Consider the following 23685-nt stretch of genomic DNA (forward strand, 5'->3'; position numbering starts at 1 on the left):
GACTGACTTAACTAATATCTTAAGTGACTTAACGAGAGAATTTTATGCTTTCCATCCGGTCACCTAAGTGCACAGCAGTGTTTGATTTTTGCCGAATATTATTTCACTCTCTTTAAAAATTAAATGACATACGAAGCCATATTGTTTTTTGCCCATCTCTTTTTACGTCTGAACTGCAACTGCTCACATCATTGAAGGTTATTTGGACCACTGGTTGGCCAGTGCAGTGCAAGACTAATGCGCCGGTAAAACTCTTGTCCCACACATTCTCGCTTTGTCTATGTGCGTGTAACACAGCATAAATTGTATCCTAATGATCGTACTTGACTGTACTGGTCACAACTTGGCTTCTGCTCCACGTGAAACGAAACCCAACGAGATTCAAGCAAATGCAGAAGACTACATGGTGTAATGTTTACATCAGATTTATTCTTATGATGAACTGAGTATAGTGACTGGATGTCACCTGAGTAACTAATCCATCGGGGACATTTCAATCCTTCTGAAGCTTTCCAAATGTGAAATGGAAACTTGAAGGAACAATCACAGCAAAACCGAGACCTGGCAGATCTTACGTACTGTCAGAGGCCATCGAGTATTGTTCAGGATGGCCGGCGGAGGAGGGGGGGAGAAAAAAAGCACAAAATCGGCAAAAGGAACCACTCATGAGTTCCGAACTGTTACGAGCATTCCAGCTGGCACAATGACTTTGCACAGAATGCGGTACAATGGATACACAGTTCTTCTAAGTCATACATTTCTGGGCCAATGCTAAATGACACTTTAAGTGACAAAGAGTAACACCACTGGTTAGCAGAGAACTGGAAATGAGTGATTTGGAGTGATGATTCACTTTATGCCCTGTGGTAACTTGATGGAAGGATTTAGGCTTGCGTTTCACAAATGGTCGGAGAATGTTACGTGCCAACATGTGTAGTGCCAACTGTGAAATACAGAGGTAGTGCTGGCGTTATGGCATGGCGGTGTTTTTTTGCGGTTAGGATATAGTCACCTTATCGTACATTAGAAATTTCTGAGTGCACAATGATACTGACACTTTTTGCAGAATTATGTAATGCGCCAAGTAAGGAAGTTACTGAAATAGACTAGTCTGCCTGAAGTCCCGAACTGAACCCAACTATAACTCTGGTTGGCGTTACACAATACCATACACAATCTGCAGAAAATCCGGCATGTGCCGTCTAGGGGTCACATACCAATATAAATTTCTGGATTGCAGACGTCTACAAGATTACCGTGGATCAGCACCACATATTATTCTTACAACATGTTTCTCACCAATGCAGAGTCAAAGATGAGTTACCTCAGAACATTGTCCCACATGACATTATTGAATGAAAATATGCAAAATATGTCAACTGATTTGCTTATACCCAAGTTTTGCATTGATACTCGCAAGTGCAAATGAAGCTGAACTAAGTTGTGTTAATAGTTCCAAAATGTACTTTTCCCAGTTTAAATTCCACCTTATTTTCTCACCATGTGTTTCACTTATCGTTGGCTGTAGTACCCCCAGATGTGCAAAAAGTGTATATGTCGTGTACCTTAAAAATGGTAAGTGAGACCATCTGCAGAAAACCAGTACACGATATTTTTTACAAATTGTTTACCGTTTCTACTGTTGTTGTATGTATGCTTGGATTGATTACAATGCTAGTGCTTTAAGGCAGGTTATTTCCTGCTCTACCAACTACAAAAAACTTCAGTGCGCCTCTCACCTCTTGGGGTGTTGGGGAAGAGGGGCATGCAGGGGGTCGGGTGGGTTGGGGGGGAGAATTCAAGTTTGGTCTTCATTAGGGCATTTATATTGATTTTTTTTTTTTAAGTTTCTGGGATTCTTCACGGCTCAACAGCTTACTCATTGCTTGTGACAAGATCTCAGCATTTCTGTCATTACTTGAGCCATTATTCCTGCTTATCTTTCAGTATTAACATAGGGCACTGCATTTTTGTAGTCTTCCAAAGATTTGGTAAGTAGCCTTTGGAACTGGTATTGTGACGGCTTTCTTGCTGATAATTCTCTATTGATTTGCCTGATAATTTGGATTAACTTTCTCTTATATTTTGAGGTTGGCGGCACTTTCTTCTGCTTTTTGTTGCAATTTTACCCATGCATACAGTCTTGCTGCATCAATCTCATAACACCTGTAAGTCTACTGGGCATACAACAATATTATGAAAACGAGATGCTGAGTCACAGATAGACACAACAAAAAGACTGTCACAAAATAAGTTTTCGGTCAACAAGGCCTTTGTCAAAAATAGAGGCCCCCCCCCCCTCTCTCTCTCTCTCACACACACACACACACACACACACACACACACACACACACACACACACACACACAAACAAACAAAAGTGCGGGTGACCACTGTCTCTGGCAGCTGAAACCAGACTGAGCAGCAGCAGCAGAGCACGATGGGAGAGGCAACTGGGTGGGGGTAACAAGGCAGCTGGGGGAACAGTATAGGGGTGGGGTGGGGAACAGTGAAGTGCTGCTGGGGAGCGTGCGGGGATAAGGTGGAGAGAGGGTAGTGTAGCTAGGTACAGTCGGGAGGTTAGACGGAGGGTGGGGCAGAGAGGGTAGTGGAAAAGGAGAGAAGTAAAAAGACTGGGTGCATTGGTGGAATAGAGGGCCGTGTAGTGTTGGATGGGAACAGGGAAGGGGCTAGACAGGCTAGAACGACGACTAACTAAGGCCGAGGCCAGGAGGGTTACGAGAACGTAGGATATATTACAGGGAGAGTTCCCACCTGCACAATTCAGCAAAGCTGGTGGTGGGAAGCATCCACATAGCATAGGCTGTGGAGCAGTCACTGAAATTAAGAACGTTGTGTTTGAGCCACCTCATCCCTGCACGCTCACCTGCAGTACTTCACTGGTCCCCAACCCAGCCTCCTCCTTACTCCCACTCAATTGCCTCTTCCAGCAGGCACTGCTGCTGCTGCTGGTAGTCTGGCTTCAGCTGCCAGAGACAGTGGTCGCACGAGCTTTAGTGTGTGTGTGTGTGTGTGGGTGTGTGTGTGTGTGTGTGTGTGTGTGTGTGGGGGGGGGGGGAGGTGGGTCTACTTTTGACAAAGGCCTTGTTGGCTAAAGCTTATTTTGTGACAGTCTTTTTGTTGTGCCTATCTGCGACTCAGCACCTCCTTTTCATAATATTGTTGTATGCCCAGTAGACTTACAGCTGTTGAGATCAATGCAAGACTTAATGCATGGGCAAAATTGCAACAAAAAGCAGAAGAAAGTGCCACCAACCTCAAAAAATACTAGAATGTTAATCTAAATTATCAGGCAAATCAACAGAGAATTATCAGCAAGATACAATCAACTCCAAAGAAAGCCATCACAATACCAGTTCCAAAGATTATTTACCAAATCTTTGGAAGACAACTACAAAAATACAGCAACAACAACAGCACGGTCCAGTTGTTTCTTGGCCACAGTTTGTCGGAGGCCATTCATGTAGACAAGACAGTTTGTTGGTTGTCGTGCCCACATAGAATGCAGCACAGTGGTTGCAGCTTAGCTTGTAGATCACATGCCTGGTTTCACAAATAGCCCTGCTTTTGATGGGATGGGTGATGTTTGTGACCAGACTGGAGCATGTGGTGGTGGAATGTAACAATATTCTGCATAGGATAGTTCTTACTCATCATATAGTAGAGATGCCGAGTCACAGATAGGCACAACAAAAAGACTGTCACAAAATATACTTTTTGCCAGCAAGGCCTACTGGCCATATCTTTAACATGGGTTTAAATGGGGGTACAATTTCAGCTTTTTTGACAACTGGCATTAGTTGTTCTAAATTGTCTGTTAATTTTCTATTTGTAATTACTTGTTTTAAGCATGAATTTAACTTTGATTATGTTTTGATTTGAACACATATTTCTCATAGTACATTAACATTGCAGATTTCATTGTGAAATGTTTTGGTACACTTCTATTATGCAAAATTACATTACTTGCATTTAGGTGTGGCTTGAAACATTTCCAGTATAAGAAAATTAACTTACTGCTACTTTTAAACATTTATTGTAGTTTTATATGGGGTAATGAATGGTGCTAAAATTAAAGTCAGGTGATGCTGAGGGAATGAGAGTGAAAAACCATATGCAGAAAGTAGTTGTGTGCAGAAAAATAACTTGCAGTGGCAGAATGAAGGAAGATATAAAATACAGACTAGCAAACACAAGAGCATCTTTTCTAAAAGTATTTGGGGGGAAAGTAGGAATACATGAAAGTGGAACATGGGTGAAAAAAAGAAATACAGTTCTGCACAAGAATGCCGAAGATTGGTTTAGTAACCGATAATGGGATCTGTTGATACGAAACATCCTCGGGAATCACAGATTAGTTAAATTAGAGATGGAAGGCAGTGTTGAGGGTACAATTGTAACGGGAGAACAAAGCTCAACTACAATAAGAAGACTCAAATGGATGGATATTGCACTAGTTATACAGCGATGAGAGGCTTGACAGTGTAGCTAAGCATGGAGGGCTGTATAAAAGACATCTTTAAACTGCAGACCGCACTAACAATTTGTTTTACAAAGAAATCAATTACAAGTAAGAATCATCTCTCGTCTAAATTACAATTTTCTTTACACGTACCTTAACAAGATCCAATGGAAGTGGGTCAGTGATGTTGTCAAGAAATTTCTTGAGATCCTGCTGTAGGAACTCGAACACGAGGTAAAGTTTCGCTTCCGAAACCACCACATCCAAAAGAGAAACGACATTCTGGTGCTTGAGTCCTTTCAAGAGTGAAATCTCACGTAATGCTGTCGATGGAACTCCTTCAGTTTCTCTGTGTAGAAGAAACCTGTTATGTACTACAAAAACACACTACTCGTTGTTGCTTACTTACACACGGTGGATAAGCAAATTTAACCTCTTGTCTTATTAATTTTAAATCTGAGCCTCTCAGTTCTTTTTACTAATCAATCCCAATCAAAAAACAAATAACATGTTACAATTTTTAATGAATAAGCAAAAAGAAGCAAATGTCCAGTAATATACATGGTGCGGCAAATAAAAGGGCCCAGACCCGTCGATACAAAGGGGTGTGAACGTATGGATATAACCGCACTCCATGATGCGCACACCACATGTACGCCTGCCGCGTGATCCATGCCAGTTGGGAGCGTAGTGCAGGCTATGTCAGTGTGAGTGGAGCAGTGCAAAAGGGACAATGGTACTCACAGTGGAGCAAGGTGGTGTTCGTTGTGGAAATGGTGCGGTCAGTGGTTTGCTAAAAAGTTTAATGTCGGCAAAGTGTCAGCAAATAGTGCGGCGCAACACTTAGTCCAAAAATGGCATCAGGCAAGATATGTTCTGAACAAGTCAAGAAACATCCAAAAAATTGCCTGCACACAGCAAAATGTGGCTGCAGTTCGCCAGAAAATGCTTCAGAGTCCTACCAAATCAATCAGATACCTGTTGCAAGATACCAGCATATCACTTCGATCAGGTGGACAAATAATCTGCTGGGCCAGCACATGCATCCCTACCGTGTCTGTTGTTCATGCACTAAAACCAGATTCTCCTCAGCATCTCCACTTTTGTGAATGGCTGTTCACTGAGATAACAATGAATGGCTTGGACACAGATCTGTTCTTTATGTCTGATGTAGCATGATCTCACCTGAGTGGTTATGTCAACCCTCAGAATCACAGGTTCTGGGCAGCAGAGAATCTGCATAACTAACCACTGCAAGATCACATGTTTGGGGTTTGGTTGGTTGGTTGGTTGAGGGATTAAAGGGACCAGACTGCTATGGTCATCGGTCCCTTTTTCCAAAGACAAAGAACACCCACAGAGAATAAAAACGAGGAACAGAAGAGATCACAGACGATACAGAACAAGAGAAACTGAGACAAAGACAAGACAAAACGAACTAAAACCACACAGAGTGTGACGGTGGTTGGCCGACCATAGAAATAAAAAAGGAAAAGCCAACCACTTAGAAACACATAAAAAAAAGGTTTAAAATCATAGGCCAAAGGCCAGAATCAACACAAAACAATTAAATAAAACAGAAACACTCAGATTAAATGATAAAATCCCCCTGCCCGAATAAAACATAAAACTAAGGCAGCCATAGTGGAGTCGTCTGTTAAAAGGGCAGGGAGCGTATCAGGCAGCGCAAATGTCTGCCTGACCACAGCTAAAAGGGGGCAGGCCAACAGAATGTGGGCCACTGTCAAAGCCGCCCCGCAGCGACATACAGGAGGGTCCTCCCGGCGCAGTAAATAACTGTGTATTAGCCGGGAGTGGCCAATGCGGAGCCGACAAAGGACCACTGAGTCCCTGCGGTTGGCTCGCATGGATGACCGTGTTTGGGGTTTGCTGTGCAGTGTCTGCATGTCGCATTACTGGTTCCATCTTTTGTCAGACACTGACTTTGGTGCCAACATTTTGAAACCGCTTGTTGCAGCATTAACACGAACCTCGGAGCACATTTACACAACCTTCAGCCTACCGGAGTTGTCAGCAGAGGTCAGCCTGGTTGTGGCTCTAGCTTGCCACCCAGGTCACATGATGTATCAGTGAGTGATTACTTTCGTTGGGGAGCCCTCAGGTGTCAGGTATATTGCAACAAACCACCTAGTCTTCAAGAAGTGCCAAAAGAACATTTCAGATGGGACTGCAACAATTCCAGCAGTCAAGCTTCAGCCCGCCTTCAGCAACTTGCTGACCAGGGCCCAAAAATGCCAAGAGAAGGATGGTGGTCACTTTCAACATTTGCTATAGTCAATTTAATACTTTATTTCCTTCCTCTACTGTGTTTGTTTGAACCCTGGAACTCTGTTCTCCAGACCACTTATTTGTCCTCAGTCTGCGTTATACATTTCCTCAGAATTCACCCTCGATATTTCATAATGTGGGCATTTTGAGCAATTCAAAATCTCCTATATTTTTAGTGTAGCAGAATTTGCACAGTTATAGCAATGAAAAAGGGTAAATATATCTTAAACCATTCAAGGAAACCTAATACTTCCAATCGATTGTACAAAACTATTCTGTGGTGTAAACAGGTGGAATGTTTGGTTGCTGGCAGTAAAGAGAATGAATAATTTCTTGAAGACTGCCAGTATCTCAAAATCTGAAGTTAATAACAGTGCAGCAGGTTGGGATATAAAATAATATTTTGCCATCAAGCTGTATTTCAAACTCACTTTACACAAGGGACTTTCTGATAAATTGACTACTCATGGGTGAGCGTAATGTGCTTACATGTAAATCAGCTGCCAACCATGTTTCAAGTGGGACAGTCATGTCAATAATCAATTGACTGTGCCAAGTGTGGAGTTCCGTATCTCGAGTACGGAGCAGACGCTGCAGTTGCAGGAACAGGGGGTGGTGGTGCCATCCGCTAAAATCGCAGATTAACCTCTACTGGCCTGGCTCACTCCTGTCATAGTAATGGATTTTGCGCTTTCGCGTGTTCATATTCTTTGTCATTTCCTGTTTCCTATGACACAGAGCACAGGTGGCACAAGGGCCCAGGATTTTCAGGATTTTTCCTAACAGTGATCAACAAGAGTAATGAAATATCTGAAAGCACAGAGGCACCCCTTAGGTTTTACAAAACAAGGAAAAGAAGAAGCCTGGACAAAGTGTAAATAAGAACATAGATAAATGTTTTAGTGAAAATTGGTTAAACTGTGAAAAGGATATATCTAACAATAAAAAAACCATGACATTACTGTTGTGACTCGCCAATCTTTCAAAGTGCCGCCGCGCAGTTACGTGCGTCCTCTACATGCGGCGCTGTCTGCCGGCCATGCAGCAGCAGCGCCACGTAAGCGGCCAGCCAGCCAATGGGCGCTAGACTTGGACTCAGTTATATTTGACTGTTAAAGTGTACACACATCTTACTCTGTTTACTTGATCTGTGACTTTCACATATTGCGTCTTCCTTGAAATATATTTGTTCAACTTGAAGTTATAATAATTACTCAACACTCACAAAGAAAACAAAATACAAAGGATGAAGAAAAAGGTGTTATTTACTGGTATTTTCTGGAGCAGATAAATGTATCCATTTTGAAATGTTTGGACAATATTTTCCCCCCTTCCCTCAGTTCCACACAACCTTAGTCATTATGAATTTTGCAACTGCCTATGTTTTGTTACTAGTATATTTTGTAAAAAGGAGGGTTCCTCATAACCAAGTTTTCACCATTCAGGTACTACAGTGCACAGGGGACAATTCTCACAACACATGCAATTTTGGCATGGATATGCAAATGAAAACACGAGAGCTGAGTCAGTACAGGAACAAAACAACAGCTTTGCAGAGGACTCACCTGCCACAAGCAGTTGATCGAGACAAGGCAGTCAATCGTGTCAAAGAGGCTTTGAAAGAATGATTTTATTATTATTGGCAACCTCTTCACAGTCCTTCATCCACCCATGGATGTGTGTGTGTTTGTGTGCGCGCGCGAGTGTATACCCCTTCTTTCCCCCTAAGGTGGGTCTTTCCGCTCCCGGGATTGGAGTGACTCCTTGCCCTCTCCCTTAAAACCCACATCCTTTCGTCTTTCCCTCTCCTTCCCTCTTTCCTGATGAGGCAACAGTTTGTTGCGAAAGCTTGAATTTCATGTGTATGTTTGTGTGTCTATCGACCTGCCAGAACTTTCGTTCGGTAAGTCACATCATCTGTGTTTTTAGATGCAGTAGTTTATAGTTAGACAATACATCAGGGCTCTTGCGTGCATCAATATTTTTAAAATTTTAAACAATAAACCTTTGACCCTCATTCCATGCTTAATGCAAACTGTTACAGTTGCATATTCACAAAAGCTAAACAAAAAATATATATTCAAGGATAAATGTCACTACATCATAATGTAGTACAATAGGTTCAGAATAGTACCACATTTCAAAAGATACAAAATCTTAAGATAAATGCAAACATAAATGAAAAATACTTGAAATCAATTACACATCTTCAGTAATTTAAGCAAATTTATTTAAATGTTTTTAAGCCACCCAGCTCAATTAATTCCCCACCTTCCAATGTGTGGTCAATTGTAACTAGTAATTACGGAAAAGTCAGCCCACAGTATTTTAGATTTCTACACATCATAAAAGATATAGCTAAGTATAATCATTACAAAATAACTACTTCTGCTCACAACCTGTATAACAAATATATGGGCACTGTATTGCAGAAATATGATTAAACAGTTACAGTTTTTGTTAAGGGTGGTTCAAATTATTGCTAAATGGGTCTGCATCTACATCTATACCCTGCAAACCTTTGTGAGGTGGCACGGCTCAATGGATCACTATAGGTTGCAACAATTACAGCATAAAGCAAATACAAGGTTTTAAGTCAAATAAAAACAAAGACTAGTAAAAAAGTACGAATGTAAATGATTCACGAAGAGGTAATCTCGGAACGTGTAAGTGCATCCCAAAAACCACAAATGAAATGAAATTAACTACAAAAATGGTAAAAATGTTGATGTTTCATCAAGTAAATTAATCAAACCATGATACAGCAGCGAGAAGGGTATGTTGAATCTACCAATACTGAACATCAGCTTTGACTTGTGGCTTAATGATGTGCAATTAGTTATTAAGAGCACCTGTGTGCTTTATGTCGCAAACCATTTTCGAGAATCAGTCACATTGCTTCATCCACATTCTAAATGGTTTCAGTAATGTAAAAGTTATGATATTCATGCATATTGACACTACCCTACTTATAGACAGCCTAAACAAAATCTGTTGGCATTAGTAAGGAACTAATTATTTTAGTATATTAGTCAGTGCTTTTTTAAACCATGTCCTAATGCTGTGACAAACAGTCAATGAACTTGGTGAAAGTGGAAATCTGTTTACTGTGAACATACTTTTGAGTTCCATCTGAGGACACATGGTGGAGCTCCCGAGTAGCCTTATGGAAGGTAGCATGCAGGAATGTATTGAGAAACGGAGAGAATAAATTCACATGTGGGTGGATTCAAATGGGGGCTCACTTCAAAGGTAGGCAGTAACAAAGTATTGAAGTATAAATTTGCAGCATATCTACCTCTAATAGCAAACAACTCGAAGGTAATGCAAACAACCACATTTAATGTTATCTACAGAGACTCCTCTCCAGTTTTCCCTCTGTTAAAGGGACATGTTGCTATTAGTCCAAGACAGCACAAAGATGGTCCTGTTGGATGATGATGATGTGCTCTAACAGAGAGGACATCACAGGGTGGACCTCTTCGATTTTCTTTGTCCTTAAAAGAGGATTTGAAACTCACTATTCAGACATCAATTTACTAAAGCAATATGACAACATTTTTTTAATGTAAATAAATTAGCTTGCGCCTTGGGGAGAAGGAGCACAAAACTTTTCTAATTAGTGAACATCATCAGTTGCCAAGTGTGTGCTGTAGAATTCTTGTAATCGTAAAGTCACCATTTCAAATATTTAATTAGTGCCAGTCATTTTTTCAAAAATTTTGTTATATTAATACAGATTCAACAATATTACTGATGTATATAATTTTTCTCAGTCATGAACAATGACTTTTTTGCGGTTGTATGCGGTTGACTCACTTTCACCTCTCTAGCACTTCCGCGTAACACTGTGCATTTGAGGTTTTCCCTGGGGGTACAAACTCCTTGTGGATGTTGCCATGGTGATAAAAAAACCAGAAGCACAGTTTTTACCTGGGACTCCCTCATCTGAGCCTTCTTTGGGAGAGGAGAAGTTTTTATGTGCCATTTGAAATTTGGTGAGGCCACTCTGGAAGTGTCAGGTTTTGTCTCCAGTAACCATTTTATTGCAAAAATGTGGGTTTTCTTGATCACATCTCAGGATTTTCGTTGAAACTGCACACAATTTGTTTTCTGTTCATCAGTCAAGGATCTGGACACGAACTACGCAAATTTTCCCCACCACCAAAACATCAGTATTGACGGTTTGAGTGGTTCTGTAAGAAAGGCTTAACTGCTCACTGATCAGGCTGATTGATAACCAATGACCTGAGTCCACAAGTTGTTGAACTTTTGTCACATTTTTGTTGACCCTTAATGTTGACAGGCGACCAGTGCGTTGGTTATGTGTGACAAGCTCTCTTCCCTCCCAGAACAACTTGTGCAACTCAAAAACAACTGAGCAGTTCAGGGCAGCATCCCCACAGGCCTGCTTGAGCACACAAAGTTTTCGTGGCGGTTTTTTAAGTCTGAAGTAAAACTGTATGGCGCAGCACTGCTCGAGATTCCGTTCTACTCTGCACGTGACTACACTGCTTCACAGAGGTTAAATAGAAAGAGCGTGCTCACCCTCCACAGACCCGCACACGACTGCAAAGGGTCGCATTCTGTTCACAAATGACGCCCCCACCCCTAACCAGGCCAAGCCAGTCTCCCCCTACCTCCCACAACAATTTGAAAATCAGTCCTACAACTTCATGGTCACACATTTTACAAAACTTATATCACACTACTTTAGGAACTGATGTCCAGAAACTCAACTTCAAATCCTGTGGGAGGCGGGGGTGGTGGGTCCGGAGAAAACCCTATGTAAGGCCTCCTTGTAAATGCAAAGCTAGGTTCTAATCTTTATGTAACTGGAAGCAATTAACTTTATTCAGAAACCAGTCACAGGGTTAATTTCTGGCGAAACTTTTCCATCAACTCCCACTCCAAGCCCAACCTGGCTGTCGGGGGTCTCTGAACACAAACAAAAGCTTTCGTTTAACATGCTGCTGAAGACGGGAGAACAGTACAACCAAAATCTCACAGAACACGGAAGACACCATCAACTCGGTTGCCTAACAATATTTCAAAATTTCTGTAGTAGTTCGCTGCATCAACTATTTTCCTTCCAACGTAGGATAAAATACTTCAGAACTGTCAAGTGAAATGCACAAGCAGGTAACATGTCAGGTCATGGTACAGCTGCTTATCACAAACTTGCACTCTCTCCCAGTATTAGTTTCTTTTTCTATGGTGTTAGCACCTCTACAGGAGCTACACTTATAGCAAATCTGAAGGCTCTGTAGCGTAGTGAAATCGAGTTACAACTTACGGCGGATCTCGGATGAAGAGGTTAATATGGCAAAAGACATAAGCACTACAAAAAGCAGGTAGCAGTAACAGGTAGAGACGAGAATTAAGAAACAAAAGTGCAGAGTAAGTCAAATTGATAAAACAACTAAAATATCCAGTAGAATGTTAATTAATCAATCGTTTAAACAGTTTCAGCATTCTTTTCTATTATAGCAGCCACACACCATTATTAGCATTTGTCATAACCATTCCTAGTTACAACAGCCACGTGCCGTTAGCCAGATGCGTCCCACGAAGTTCTGCAGCTCGCCGTGTCAGAGGCGCACCTTGTCGACTGTGCGGTCCCGAGCTAAGCTGAATCATGTGGTGCTACGACTCGTATACGTTGCAGCACAGACACCACAGAATTCAACTTGTGCTAGGGACCCCTGTCCACATGGCAGTTAGTAATCGCCTCTGCTCACAAAGCAGCGGTCATGCGGTTAGTCCGAAGGGAAAGGTCCGTCCAGTTTTAGTTAAGTGGCCTCCTGCTGTCGACCTGCAACGCTCAGCAACAGCTACTGCTTAACAGCTGTGGTTATGTGGAATGTCAAACATTGGGAGGTGAAAGTAAAGATGTGCCGTGGCAGCCAGGAAAACGGAATTAGTAAAAACTCAATAGAACATAATGTAATTGTATAGAAAAAAAATCTTCTCTCAAAGAGGCCACAGGAGAACACACACAGAGAGCCAGTGGCTACAAAAGCTTGCACGTATAAAACTTGCTGCCTCTTTGTGAGTAGATTTTTTATCTATCCAATTATATTATACTGTCAAAAACTAAATAAACTCAACAAAACAGTATACACGAAAGTACAAACTTATACGCCTAGCGCGACTGAGGAATACAGAAAGTTAACTGAAAAGCAAGAATTATATTGACACATATTCACTCAACATTTTCAAATTTGTCAATCATTGTGTTGTCCCGATAAGAATAAATATTTTTAGGTTCAAGTAAATAATATCAATAAAGCAGAAAAGATCAACACCATGTTAAGGTATTTATGAGCTTATAAATACTGTATAAATGTTGTTCAGCTACTCTCCTTAAAACCTAAAAGGAAATAAATACCACAACCAGGGTTAAAAATGTCGATATTCGATAAATGAGCAATGAGGCACACTGGGTACTAATAACTATACTTTTACCTGTAAGTGACACTAGAATGAAATTTCTTGCTTGTGGCCAGAGACAGACATGGAATTTCAGTTATCTGGAGGGGGTAGGGTGAGACGAATAAAAAGAGTGCTATGTGTTGTGACCCAGCATAAGCATATGGTATTCAATACTGTAATTGCAAAACTTGACACCATGCACATCTGGAATTCACAAGACACTACAAACACACATGAAGTTTTTCTAAATGGAACAAATACGCAATAATTTTGTATCCTTCAACCATGTACCTCTAAAATGGTTTCTAAGCGATCAAAGATATCCATCAAAGTTCATCTAATACAAAACTGTCACAAATTCACTACCCGAGGTGTAAAAGGGGAGTAAGTTCAATTCCTGTAATTTCAATTTTAGTCCTTATTTCTAAGACCCATAAACTGTTTCATTTGCAGATGAAAGGCTAGTATGTTCTAACACATGGCTGATTTAGGCAGTCTTAGATGGGCACGCACCAGTCTAATACTGTCTACATTAGCTGTGTTCTACAGCATGACTGGTACCTTCCTTCCACAAATGAATGGTCTTACAAATACGGTCTAAACCTGAAATTGTAGAAATTGTCCATATGTCTCAGATGCGCAACTTATATGGACCATTCCACCAAAAGTGAAACGACACCAAGTTTTCCCCCCTTAATTCTTGATTTTGTAAACAAAATTGTTGCCACAGAGTTGCCTACACTGTATAAAATACACATGAAACACTGGAATTTTATTACAATTCTGGATGCAAATCTAGGTATCTGCTAATAGGAAAGCAAGCTCTTAAACAATTGTTTCATAATATAAGTTTTCAAAGACAGTTGCTATTAATTGTCTGTGACTGAACTTTTAAATTCTTTCATGCTTCTATTAATAACATGTAAAACTTAAATGTTTTGCTGTAGTGCAAACACACTTTTTAATGAAAATAAAAAATGTATGTTTTACTGTCCCCCACAAACACAATAAAATAAATAAGTTTGTATAATTACAAAAGTTAATAATATTCTCAATGAAAGTACATTTTATGAGTAGGAAATATAAGGGAAAATTATGCAATATGCAAATACCCTGCAACTTAAAACTTTAGCCTTCAATTTTTTTAAAGTCATTGTCACGTTCTGTCACAGCTTAAAGCCCAAGTTCGAAGACAATCTGAAAAAGGTTTATTTTTGCTGAATTTTAATGAACTTCCAAGTTGCTATTTTAATAAACTTGAAAAATTTTCATAAATGAGAGGAAGTTATTTGTTTTATATCTTACCTAATGTCTGATATTTATTAGGTTACATACTTTATCAATATTTCTTCGATCCGGAAAGAGAATGATGTGGTTGGCAGCAGCAGTGGTGGTAGTGACAGTACATTCAGGACACCCAACACCAAGATCAGCGCCCCTACTCAACTAACTGGTATGAATGTGATTTTGTTGTGTGGAAAATACGCTACAGGAACCAAGTGATAATATCAACACAAGCAAGCACACCTCACAAACACATGACCACTTTCTCCAGCAGCTTGAACAGCAGGAGAAGGCGGTCGTGACTGTGTGAGGTGTGCTTGATTGTGTGATATCTCTCACTCTCTCCTTCTTTCTGTGTGTGTGTTTCCTTTTCTGAAGAAAACTTTGGCCAAAACCTAAGTGTGTAACACACTTTTTGTTATGCCTGTCTGCAACTCAAATGTGTCATCTTTACAATGATTACCAATCTATCCTTTTCCTTATACTATTGATATTCCAACCTAAAGTGAGACCACTTTATATAATATTAGCCTATAACATCATAATAGTAAATTCATGGGAAAGAGTGTTGATAGAGCTGTTGGTGAACTCAAGCAAATTGGGTGGAAAATGTTAGGTTACAAAGGCAGTGTCCTTCTATGAGGTTGCACACGAGAGAGAGCGAGCGAGAAAGAGAAAGAGAGAGAGAGAGAGAGAGAGAGAGAGAGAGAGAGAGAGAGAGAGGTAACTATTGTGACATCCTGTCCTAAGGATCAAGTTGTACAGTGTAAGTCTTCATTTGTTGTAGCTATCCATAATATATAAGTAGTGCCTGACACTCACTGCATCCTGTGTGGAAGCTCTATCTTCTATACAATATTTCACACATGGAAAGTTCCATCCACGATTCCTGAGAACACAGTTATTTAAATCAACAGACAAATAAGATTTTAATTAAAAGTTCCTATGGTAAGTTTTTGAGAACAACGCAGACAACTGGGTCAACTGAAGTTACAGATACTGAGTGTCATCTCCATTCCGTAAAGTAGAGACTAGGTGGCACATGTTATCTGATGTGCACAAACAGGAAGAGCATAAAACTGATTATACGCATAAAAGTGGCTATTTGTTTTAAGCCTACGTTAGTTTTTGAAATAAAGGTTCTATGACGGACATGTGCGGCATAGCAAGAGTTTGAGGTTATGTTTGAAAGAACTGCCTGATTGTTGTGAGGTAGTGAAGCCAACAAATGCCAATACAAAATCTTAGATGTGGTGATGCAGTCCACTGTATAAATTAGGTAGACAGACGAGGCTGCGACTCAGCAAGTGGTATCCAATGCTTCAGCTAATCCAACAAATTTAAATTTAAAGCCGATGATAATGCATGGGTATTAAGGTCAGGTGTTCTTCATATGCCTGATACCGACCACTGACAAAGATTTACATCCCTTGGCTTGCACATCAATAATATTCCAGGTGTAACTTCTTTAAAATGAAACACTTATATTTTTACCCATGTTATGTATGGACAGTTTCCAAGTCCCATTCTATCATTTGATGAAGCAATTTTAATATTATGAAACCACTACCTGGTTGTGGTGGTAGATTGTTCTGCAGATTAGGCAGTTTGGGGTTATGGGTTCGGGGAGGGGGGGGGGGGGGGGGGGGTACATGCCAATATCACATTATCACCACCATGTTGTTTCTGAAATTTGCTGCATATTTCCTATGCCACTGGTCAAAGCTGATGATCGGTATTTAATACTACTCTATCTGAAATGACTATTCTTCTCATAAGAGGATGTCTACAGAAATGAAACCCATGCCTTTATTACAAAATTGTTCAACACTGCGTTTCCTGCATTTCAATAATGTAATTCCAGCAACTTTGCATCTTAAGATATTACCTACAAACTGGTCGTGTGTAGGCAAAGGAATTAGACTAACTAACAACAAGGTGAAAAGCCTCTGTGTAAAATTTGCAAATTATGTTACACATTAGCTATTATGAAAAAAACTTTTTCATGCGACATGGAATGCTGTCTCAACAAATGTGGCAAAAGGGTGATAGCTACCGCCATAGGCAGGGATCTAGAGATCTCTCTCGTTAGTGAATGCACAAATGAATCTATTACTGTGCTGGGCATCCCTCTACAAGGAAACTAATAAAGTAAATCAACTCTCAAAAAATTTTGTCCAAAAGTAACAAAATAACACGGAATACAATGTAGAAATTCAGACCCATGCAAGTACCAGAAAAGAACAAATTTAATCATTCTGTGCCATATTTAATTCATAAATATAGCAGCATATTGCACTTAAACATAGGCAGCCAACCAGCAGTAATTTTGAACAAGTTATACGAACTGGAAGTACTTTTAGAGAACAAAAATCATGTAAGTTCTATGCTTAAATAAACACTGGCATAAGTGTCAATGTCAACTTCGTAAATTCACTTACAGGCTACAGTTTACTAATGAGTTTTTACAGAGAAAATTTCATTACGGGATCATGCATTCTAGTCGAGCAATCACTAACCCCTGAAGCTAGACAAATTTCTAATTTCTACAGTGACAAAGTATTATTTGAAGGCCGCTGTATAGAAATGTTGGAATATGGCAAATTAATTATTATGGGTACATCACATCTCTAACTACTGTCAAATGTGCATTACTAGACAAATTAGAAACTTTGCCAGTAGGTTGTGAGCAGAATAGTTGTGTAGAAATATTATTTGCACTTACTTCAACTTAGATTTGCCATTTCCCTAAATGGCTTGCTATCTACAAGAGACCTAATACCAAATTTCAGTGAATACACCAGAGTAACAGAATCCACTGCAACAAGTGTAGATGACATTGTAAGCAGTATCAGTTATGATGCTGCAAAAACATTCATTTTGGAGCTGAGCATCCAGCACTTTTCTCTCAGTGCCAAATTCAGATAATATCCATACCGTTAAAATGGGTCAGGAACTTAAGTCATCAAAACGTGAATGTATTTGTCTCAAAAAGGAATTAAAATTTCCTGTCATTTAGCACCTATTGTTCAGCAGGGCCTAACTACAATGCTTTTGTATCACAATTCATGAGTATTTAAAATGGATGTTTCAATTTCATAACAGTATGTGACACATGGTAAAATATACTCATGGATAACTCAAGGCATCAAGATCTTTAGCATTAAAAAGAGGAAACTCCACATGGAAGCAAAAAACAACATTATGCAGAGTTTGTCTTGTTTGTAAACACATACAAAGCAATATTTCACATTCATTAAAATGGCATACAGTGAATGCATCTTAATGCCTTAAACTAATCAAAAGCTGTAAGACAGATTGTCAATACTGAAGTAGGTGCTGAAGAACCTACTCATTTTAACCCCAAAACAGAGATTGAGAGGGAAGCAGTTATGAAATGCAGACCAATTTGTAAAGATTTCAGCAGTTTTACTTTGTAACTTCTCTCCTCCTCACATAAATCCCAATAAAATTAAATACATATCTGCATTAACTTCAGTTTACTCATGCATCCTGCTTTCAAGTGGCTAACATTGCAAAATCCTTCAAAGATCGTAGCTCTGTTTGCTGGGATGAAAGTCTCACAAAACTGAGATAGAAAATCCCCCCCCCCCCCAAGCACCAATGCTATCAATTTTTTTTCTGATGTATGCAAGGGAAAAGTACATAATCAATTAGAAAACATAAAAAACAAAGTTTTTCTGAATAACCAAATAAGGATTTAGGCAAGGGCAAAGGACCGTGTACACTATAAACAAACGAATCACTAAATTAAGCAAACTCCACAATAACAAGCAGTGTGCATCCAGTTTCTTTTAGGATTTTACTTAAGTATTTGACAAGAGACACCATGAACTGCTGCTCACAAAATCGCTGTTTACAGTTCCCATGGAAAATTTTTAAGTTGATTTCCATCCTGTCTCAAAAATAGAAAACAAAGATAGTTATACAACAAAAAGTGGAGAGTGACTATTCAAGACGAAAGGAAATACAGAAATGAGTATGCCAGGGGTCCATACTAGACCAGACACTACACTTACGTTATATAAAAATAGCCATGTGAGATAACCCCACAAAAATTGTTTGTAGACGATTCAGCAGCAATAGTTCGATGTAAAAACAATACAGAACTAGCACAGAATAGAATTAAAAAAATAAAATGACCCTCTTCAAGCACTTTAAACTTAGATAAATAATAACGCTATGAAACTGAACCTTCCAAAACACAAATTGCACACTTCAGAACCAATAAATGCCAGAGAACATAACACATGGGCAAAGAAGTGACCACCGCAGACTTAAATTTCTTGGAGTTTCTATAAACAAAACAGCAATACTGAAAAGCCCGATTCTGTCTGTCAGCTTTGACCTGTGACATCATCAAGACGCTGTACAACCCTATTTGCACTGTATACAATACGGAAATCATTAAGTCACCAAACACACCAATGAACAAAGATATTAAATCATGCAAAATATTTTCACTTCAGTAATATAATGAAACTAATGGGATGGAAAGTAGATGGTCTTTGACATAAACAAGGTAAATACATAGTAAGAATGTTACCATTCTAAAAACAAACAATACTGAAAAATAACAAACATGAAATGCTCGAGAATAAACCAAATAAAAAAAACACCAAAACTCTGGAATTGAGTATTTCATTTTACCTATATTGCTCATAGGAAAACAACGATACTAGGCAACTCCCACTGGCCATCCCCGCCCCCAAACCAAAAAAACCATCACTGAAAACATTACTGCATACATGCATGCCTGGTTTGAGAAGCAGAGACTTAGCTCAATGTGAAACTTCAACACATTCTGCCAAGCAGCCATATAACTGAAGAACTTTAAACTGAAGAACTTTAACTACTTATGCCATATTGTCATCCACAGCATCAACCAACCAATGACTAACGAACTCCACTGATTGGGTTTGTAGATGTTGTGTAATTGTATCTGATGGCGCCCTCTGGTGGAGGATGTTGATGTGCAGAGTTTAATGTGTGGTATTAAATTTGGTTCACTTGAGTTTTTGTTGTCATTGTGCTAATGTGGTTTAGAGACTGGGTAGTTGGTATGGTAACACGGGCTGTGGAAGTGTTTTCACCGAGTTATTAAGGATTTATTTTGTTTATGTGTTTGGCGTTTTGTTAGGCCTGATTAGTTTGGCGTTTGTTGTGTGGAACGAAATCTAAATTTTTCCTGCTCTTTTGTTAGGCATGGATATGACAGTGAAGTGATAGGTGATGAGATAATGTTCGTCATACAGTTTCTGCAGGTGTTCGGTCTTATTGCTAACATTTGTGGGAACAATGTGAGGTTGTGTGTGTTGTGGCGGCTCAGATCAGGGATAAGCATATGTGGTGTTGTCCGAGTGACAATATCTGGCTCTCGATACATGGTTCAAGAAATCTAGGTCTGCCACAAGAGAGATTGTCTTGCTCATGTATTATTTTTGTTATTAGTCTTCTAAGTTATTGTCTGCATGAAGCTGGTGTGAGAGAGAGAAGTGTTTTGTATGGAAAATGGAAATGAAGTCCCATGTTGCTTGAAAGAACATAAGGGAACGATGCAGGAGACCGGCACTGCTGCACTAGGCAAGGTCCTAATGAGGTGGTTTGCTGTTGCTTTCCTCCAACTGTAATGGGGAAGAATGACGACGGTGACGACAGAACACCACCCAGTCATCTCGGGGCAGGTGAAAATCCCTGAACCCGCTGGGAACCGAACCCGGGACCCTATGCTTAGGAAGCGAGAACGCTACTGCGTGTCTACGAGCAACGAATCATAGTCTGGTAAGAGGGAGGGACCATTCTTGGGTTGGTATGTGGGTGTGGGGGCTATTATTTCAGGGGGTGGGTATGCTGATCAAGTTTTCATGGTTTCAGCAGGTTCATAGAGGGAACTAGTGGAGCTGAATAAGGAATATATTGAGGAGGGTAATGTCTGTAATGTCTGATGCATTTTCGTCTTATAGGGGTTTGGGGATGAGTGGTAATCATTTACTAGTTAACCATAGCACAGAGTTTAAAGATTGACACTGGAGCTTGTACTAATATGTTAAGAGGAGCTCGAGTTTTGCTGGCGGAAAAGTGGCCTTAGAATTTTTGTGTTACATATACATAACCAAAAGCTAGGTAGGTAAGTGTGTGTGTGTGTGTGTGTGTGTGTGTGTGTGTGTAGAGAGAGAGAGAGAGAGAGAGAGAGAGAGAGAGAGAGAGAGAGAGAGAGAGTGAGAGCATGTGGCGGCCAAACTAGGCGATACTGCAAGAGGCATATATTGGTACGTAATTTTTCTTTTCATTTTATTCTATAGCAACGGTGATGTTTGCCTGTCGTATATTTATGGTATGTTGGTCGTGTTTTAATTGGTTGTGAATATGAGGATCTATGGATTTCTGACTTCTTGTAGTTTTGGTTCACTTTTGGAAATTGTACTTATTGTTTATGGAGGTGTCTGATTCAACCCATCTGATATGACCCATGACATCTTAAACATGGCAAAAATAAACAGCTGCAGTTGAGCTATATAGGTCAAGGGAAATGTACAATTCATGTTAGTTTTGTGGCTGTAGCTGTAATTTGAATTTTTTGGCGATATTAATTGTTTTTGGGTGGAGGGATGTTTTACAATGTTATATATTTTACCTGTCCCCAACCTAAACCCCAGTTGTCTCATTAGTTTAACTTAATTTTTGGAGTGAGACATTCTTGTATCATTTTCATTTTTGCTCATGTTTATTGGCGTGTGAATGTACTAATATCATCACTGCCATTTTGTATCAATCAGAAGTTGGCGTTTTCACCATATTTAAGATGTCATGGGTCAAATCAGGTGGGTTGAACTGAACACTTCCATAATGCCACCCACACAACATCGAGTAACAAGCAGCACTAAGGTCAATAACACACTAACATCACTCACAAACAGTTTAGAAACAATAACCACACTCAGTAGTGCACCACTGCTTACTCCAAACACGCCTTTTGCAAACACAATCCCTTTCTAACACACCGCACCTAAATGACGTCATGAAACACAACACAGTTATGCCATGGGCCAAAGCACACAGGTGAGTTGGACCCTTCCACTGACCCAACAAAACCTTTCCAGGACTGGCTAAGCTTAGTGAAGTGATTCAACAGTTAAGTTCATGCAATGAGAGTTCTAAATAAAATAACCAATTTAGCTCTTAAAAAAACTATCATACATATTTCACATCAGTTGTTAAACACTGTATAATTAATTTGGGTGTTGAAAAAGCAAATATGCTTATGAAATAAGACATAGATCGAACTAACTATAAAATATGGACCTAGTTCCAGGAATTAGAAGCAAGAAACTACGGTAAAAAACACCGAGGAACTTGAGAAAGACCAGTATTCTATTCATTAATGACTGTATGTGGCATGTTGTGTGACAAAAATTATGCTCTTAAGAGGGCCCCTGTTCTAAAAGAAAATGGATTTTGGAAGGAAACATGTTAAGGTGTTATGTAAATGTTTCATTCTGTCACATGAAATGATCCATACCTGGAACATAGATCTGGCTGATGTTTTACAACTTCTAATGTACTGTTCTGACAATTACACTAGTAACTATCAAGGACTGATTACATTTTATGTATAGCTACCACCTACGCTCTTCACTTACAAGACGCTACATTTTATCCAAAGAGGAGAAGTAAGTTCAAGTTTAATCTGGCAGATAGACAAATTACACTGCAGAGAGAAAACCACAGCATAGATGGGGAAAAATTGGCCATTCATTCATTTAAGGAGTCAGTCTAGTATTTGCCTCAAATGATGTAGATGTAGCTTAAGAGAACCTTTGGGGGGGGGGACTAATTTACACTGCTGGGTAGGGATTTGAACACTCCTCTAAAATAAGGATTCAGTGGGGCCTAATGTTCAAATCAGTGAGCATCCTCAGAGACAGAAATTTAAAGAGAGTCATTTACACATTAAACTGAGCCTGAATACCCGCTATTTCTTAACTACGCAGAGATTCATAGCATCTGACACTAGGTATGTGACCACGAAACAAGTTTTCAAATTTATTAAACCAAAATATTGCACAAAACAGCAGTGTATATTGGTACCAAATAAAGTGGATGTTTTACTTATGATTCACCCACACCAAGCCTTCTATTCTCTGTGAAAATAACATTGTGATAACTGTATACAAGCCTACATACTATTGGTCATGTGCGGTCACATAGATGTAACAAATACAGAAGATTTAACTTGCTTTCTTGACACAAATCTTAAAGTTTTTCATGTATTCTTACTTCCAAAGTTCATACCCCATCCACTGTTACAACATAATGTGTAGGATGTGTGAAAGAAAATATGGCAAATGCGTCAACATCTGTATGTATTAAAACAGCCATTGTTCAACACATTCCATGACTTGAAAATTTGAAAAAAATCAACTTTTATCAGATGCAAAGAATAATTTTTTATATGGACAGACCTTTAAATGACAATGTTAATACTCTTTTTACCTGCTTCCCACAAATCTCACTGCTATAGTTCAGTAGATTTATTATAATCACAGCTGCAATGTGCACTGATAAAACAAAGACAAATGCAAACTAAACTCTTCTGTTGTTGATGTTTCACTTTTTCTGAGTCCAGAAACAATAAACTTTTGTAGAGAGGAACATATGAATCATCTGTAGAGTCAAAAAATAATTAAACAGGAAACATTCTCACTTATCAAATTCTGGAGATTGTCAAAGGCACATGTGGGTGCAGGAAATCCCAGTTTGGATGGATGACTGAGTTCAGTCCTGTCACACTTGTGCATTCAGATTCCAAGACAGTGTCCAGTAAGTCATAAGAAAACAATGTCGCTGATTAAATACTGGAAACAGAAGGTACAATGACTTGCAATTTCAGAAAGGTCGGGTAAAACAATTTAAAGTTACACTGTAAATGGTTTTGAAAATAAAGCAAAAATAAAAGTAAACTCAAGAAAATTGCAAAACTGAATAAGGGTATACAAATACTTAAACACAGAACCAAACAGAAGAAAAGAATTCAATGCGGTGATTCACTGTTATTAGCATTTTCATCATCATTAGAATACAAAGGGGGGAAAATCCAGTACAATTCACAATCGCTCACATTAAGTCAGCATAGCAGTTCATAAAATTTTCTGAATTGGTTAACACAGGCATAA

General features: G+C 39.4%; 1 protein-coding gene across 1 annotated transcript in view; it reads right to left on the reverse strand.

The window, feature by feature from the left end:
• The window catches only part of LOC124552456 (cyclin-dependent kinase 2-like), a 45139-nt gene that overhangs the window by 20291 nt on the left and 1163 nt on the right, over positions 1–23685 (reverse strand). Inside the window, exon 2 of the mRNA XM_047126733.1 lies at positions 4637–4832. Within this exon, the coding sequence (XP_046982689.1) occupies positions 4637–4832 (196 nt within the window). The remainder of the gene's footprint in view (positions 1–4636; positions 4833–23685) is intronic.

The sequence above is a fragment of the Schistocerca americana genome, chromosome 10, assembly GCF_021461395.2.
Source record: "Schistocerca americana isolate TAMUIC-IGC-003095 chromosome 10, iqSchAmer2.1, whole genome shotgun sequence".
In the NCBI taxonomy this organism is placed as follows: domain Eukaryota; kingdom Metazoa; phylum Arthropoda; class Insecta; order Orthoptera; family Acrididae; genus Schistocerca; species Schistocerca americana.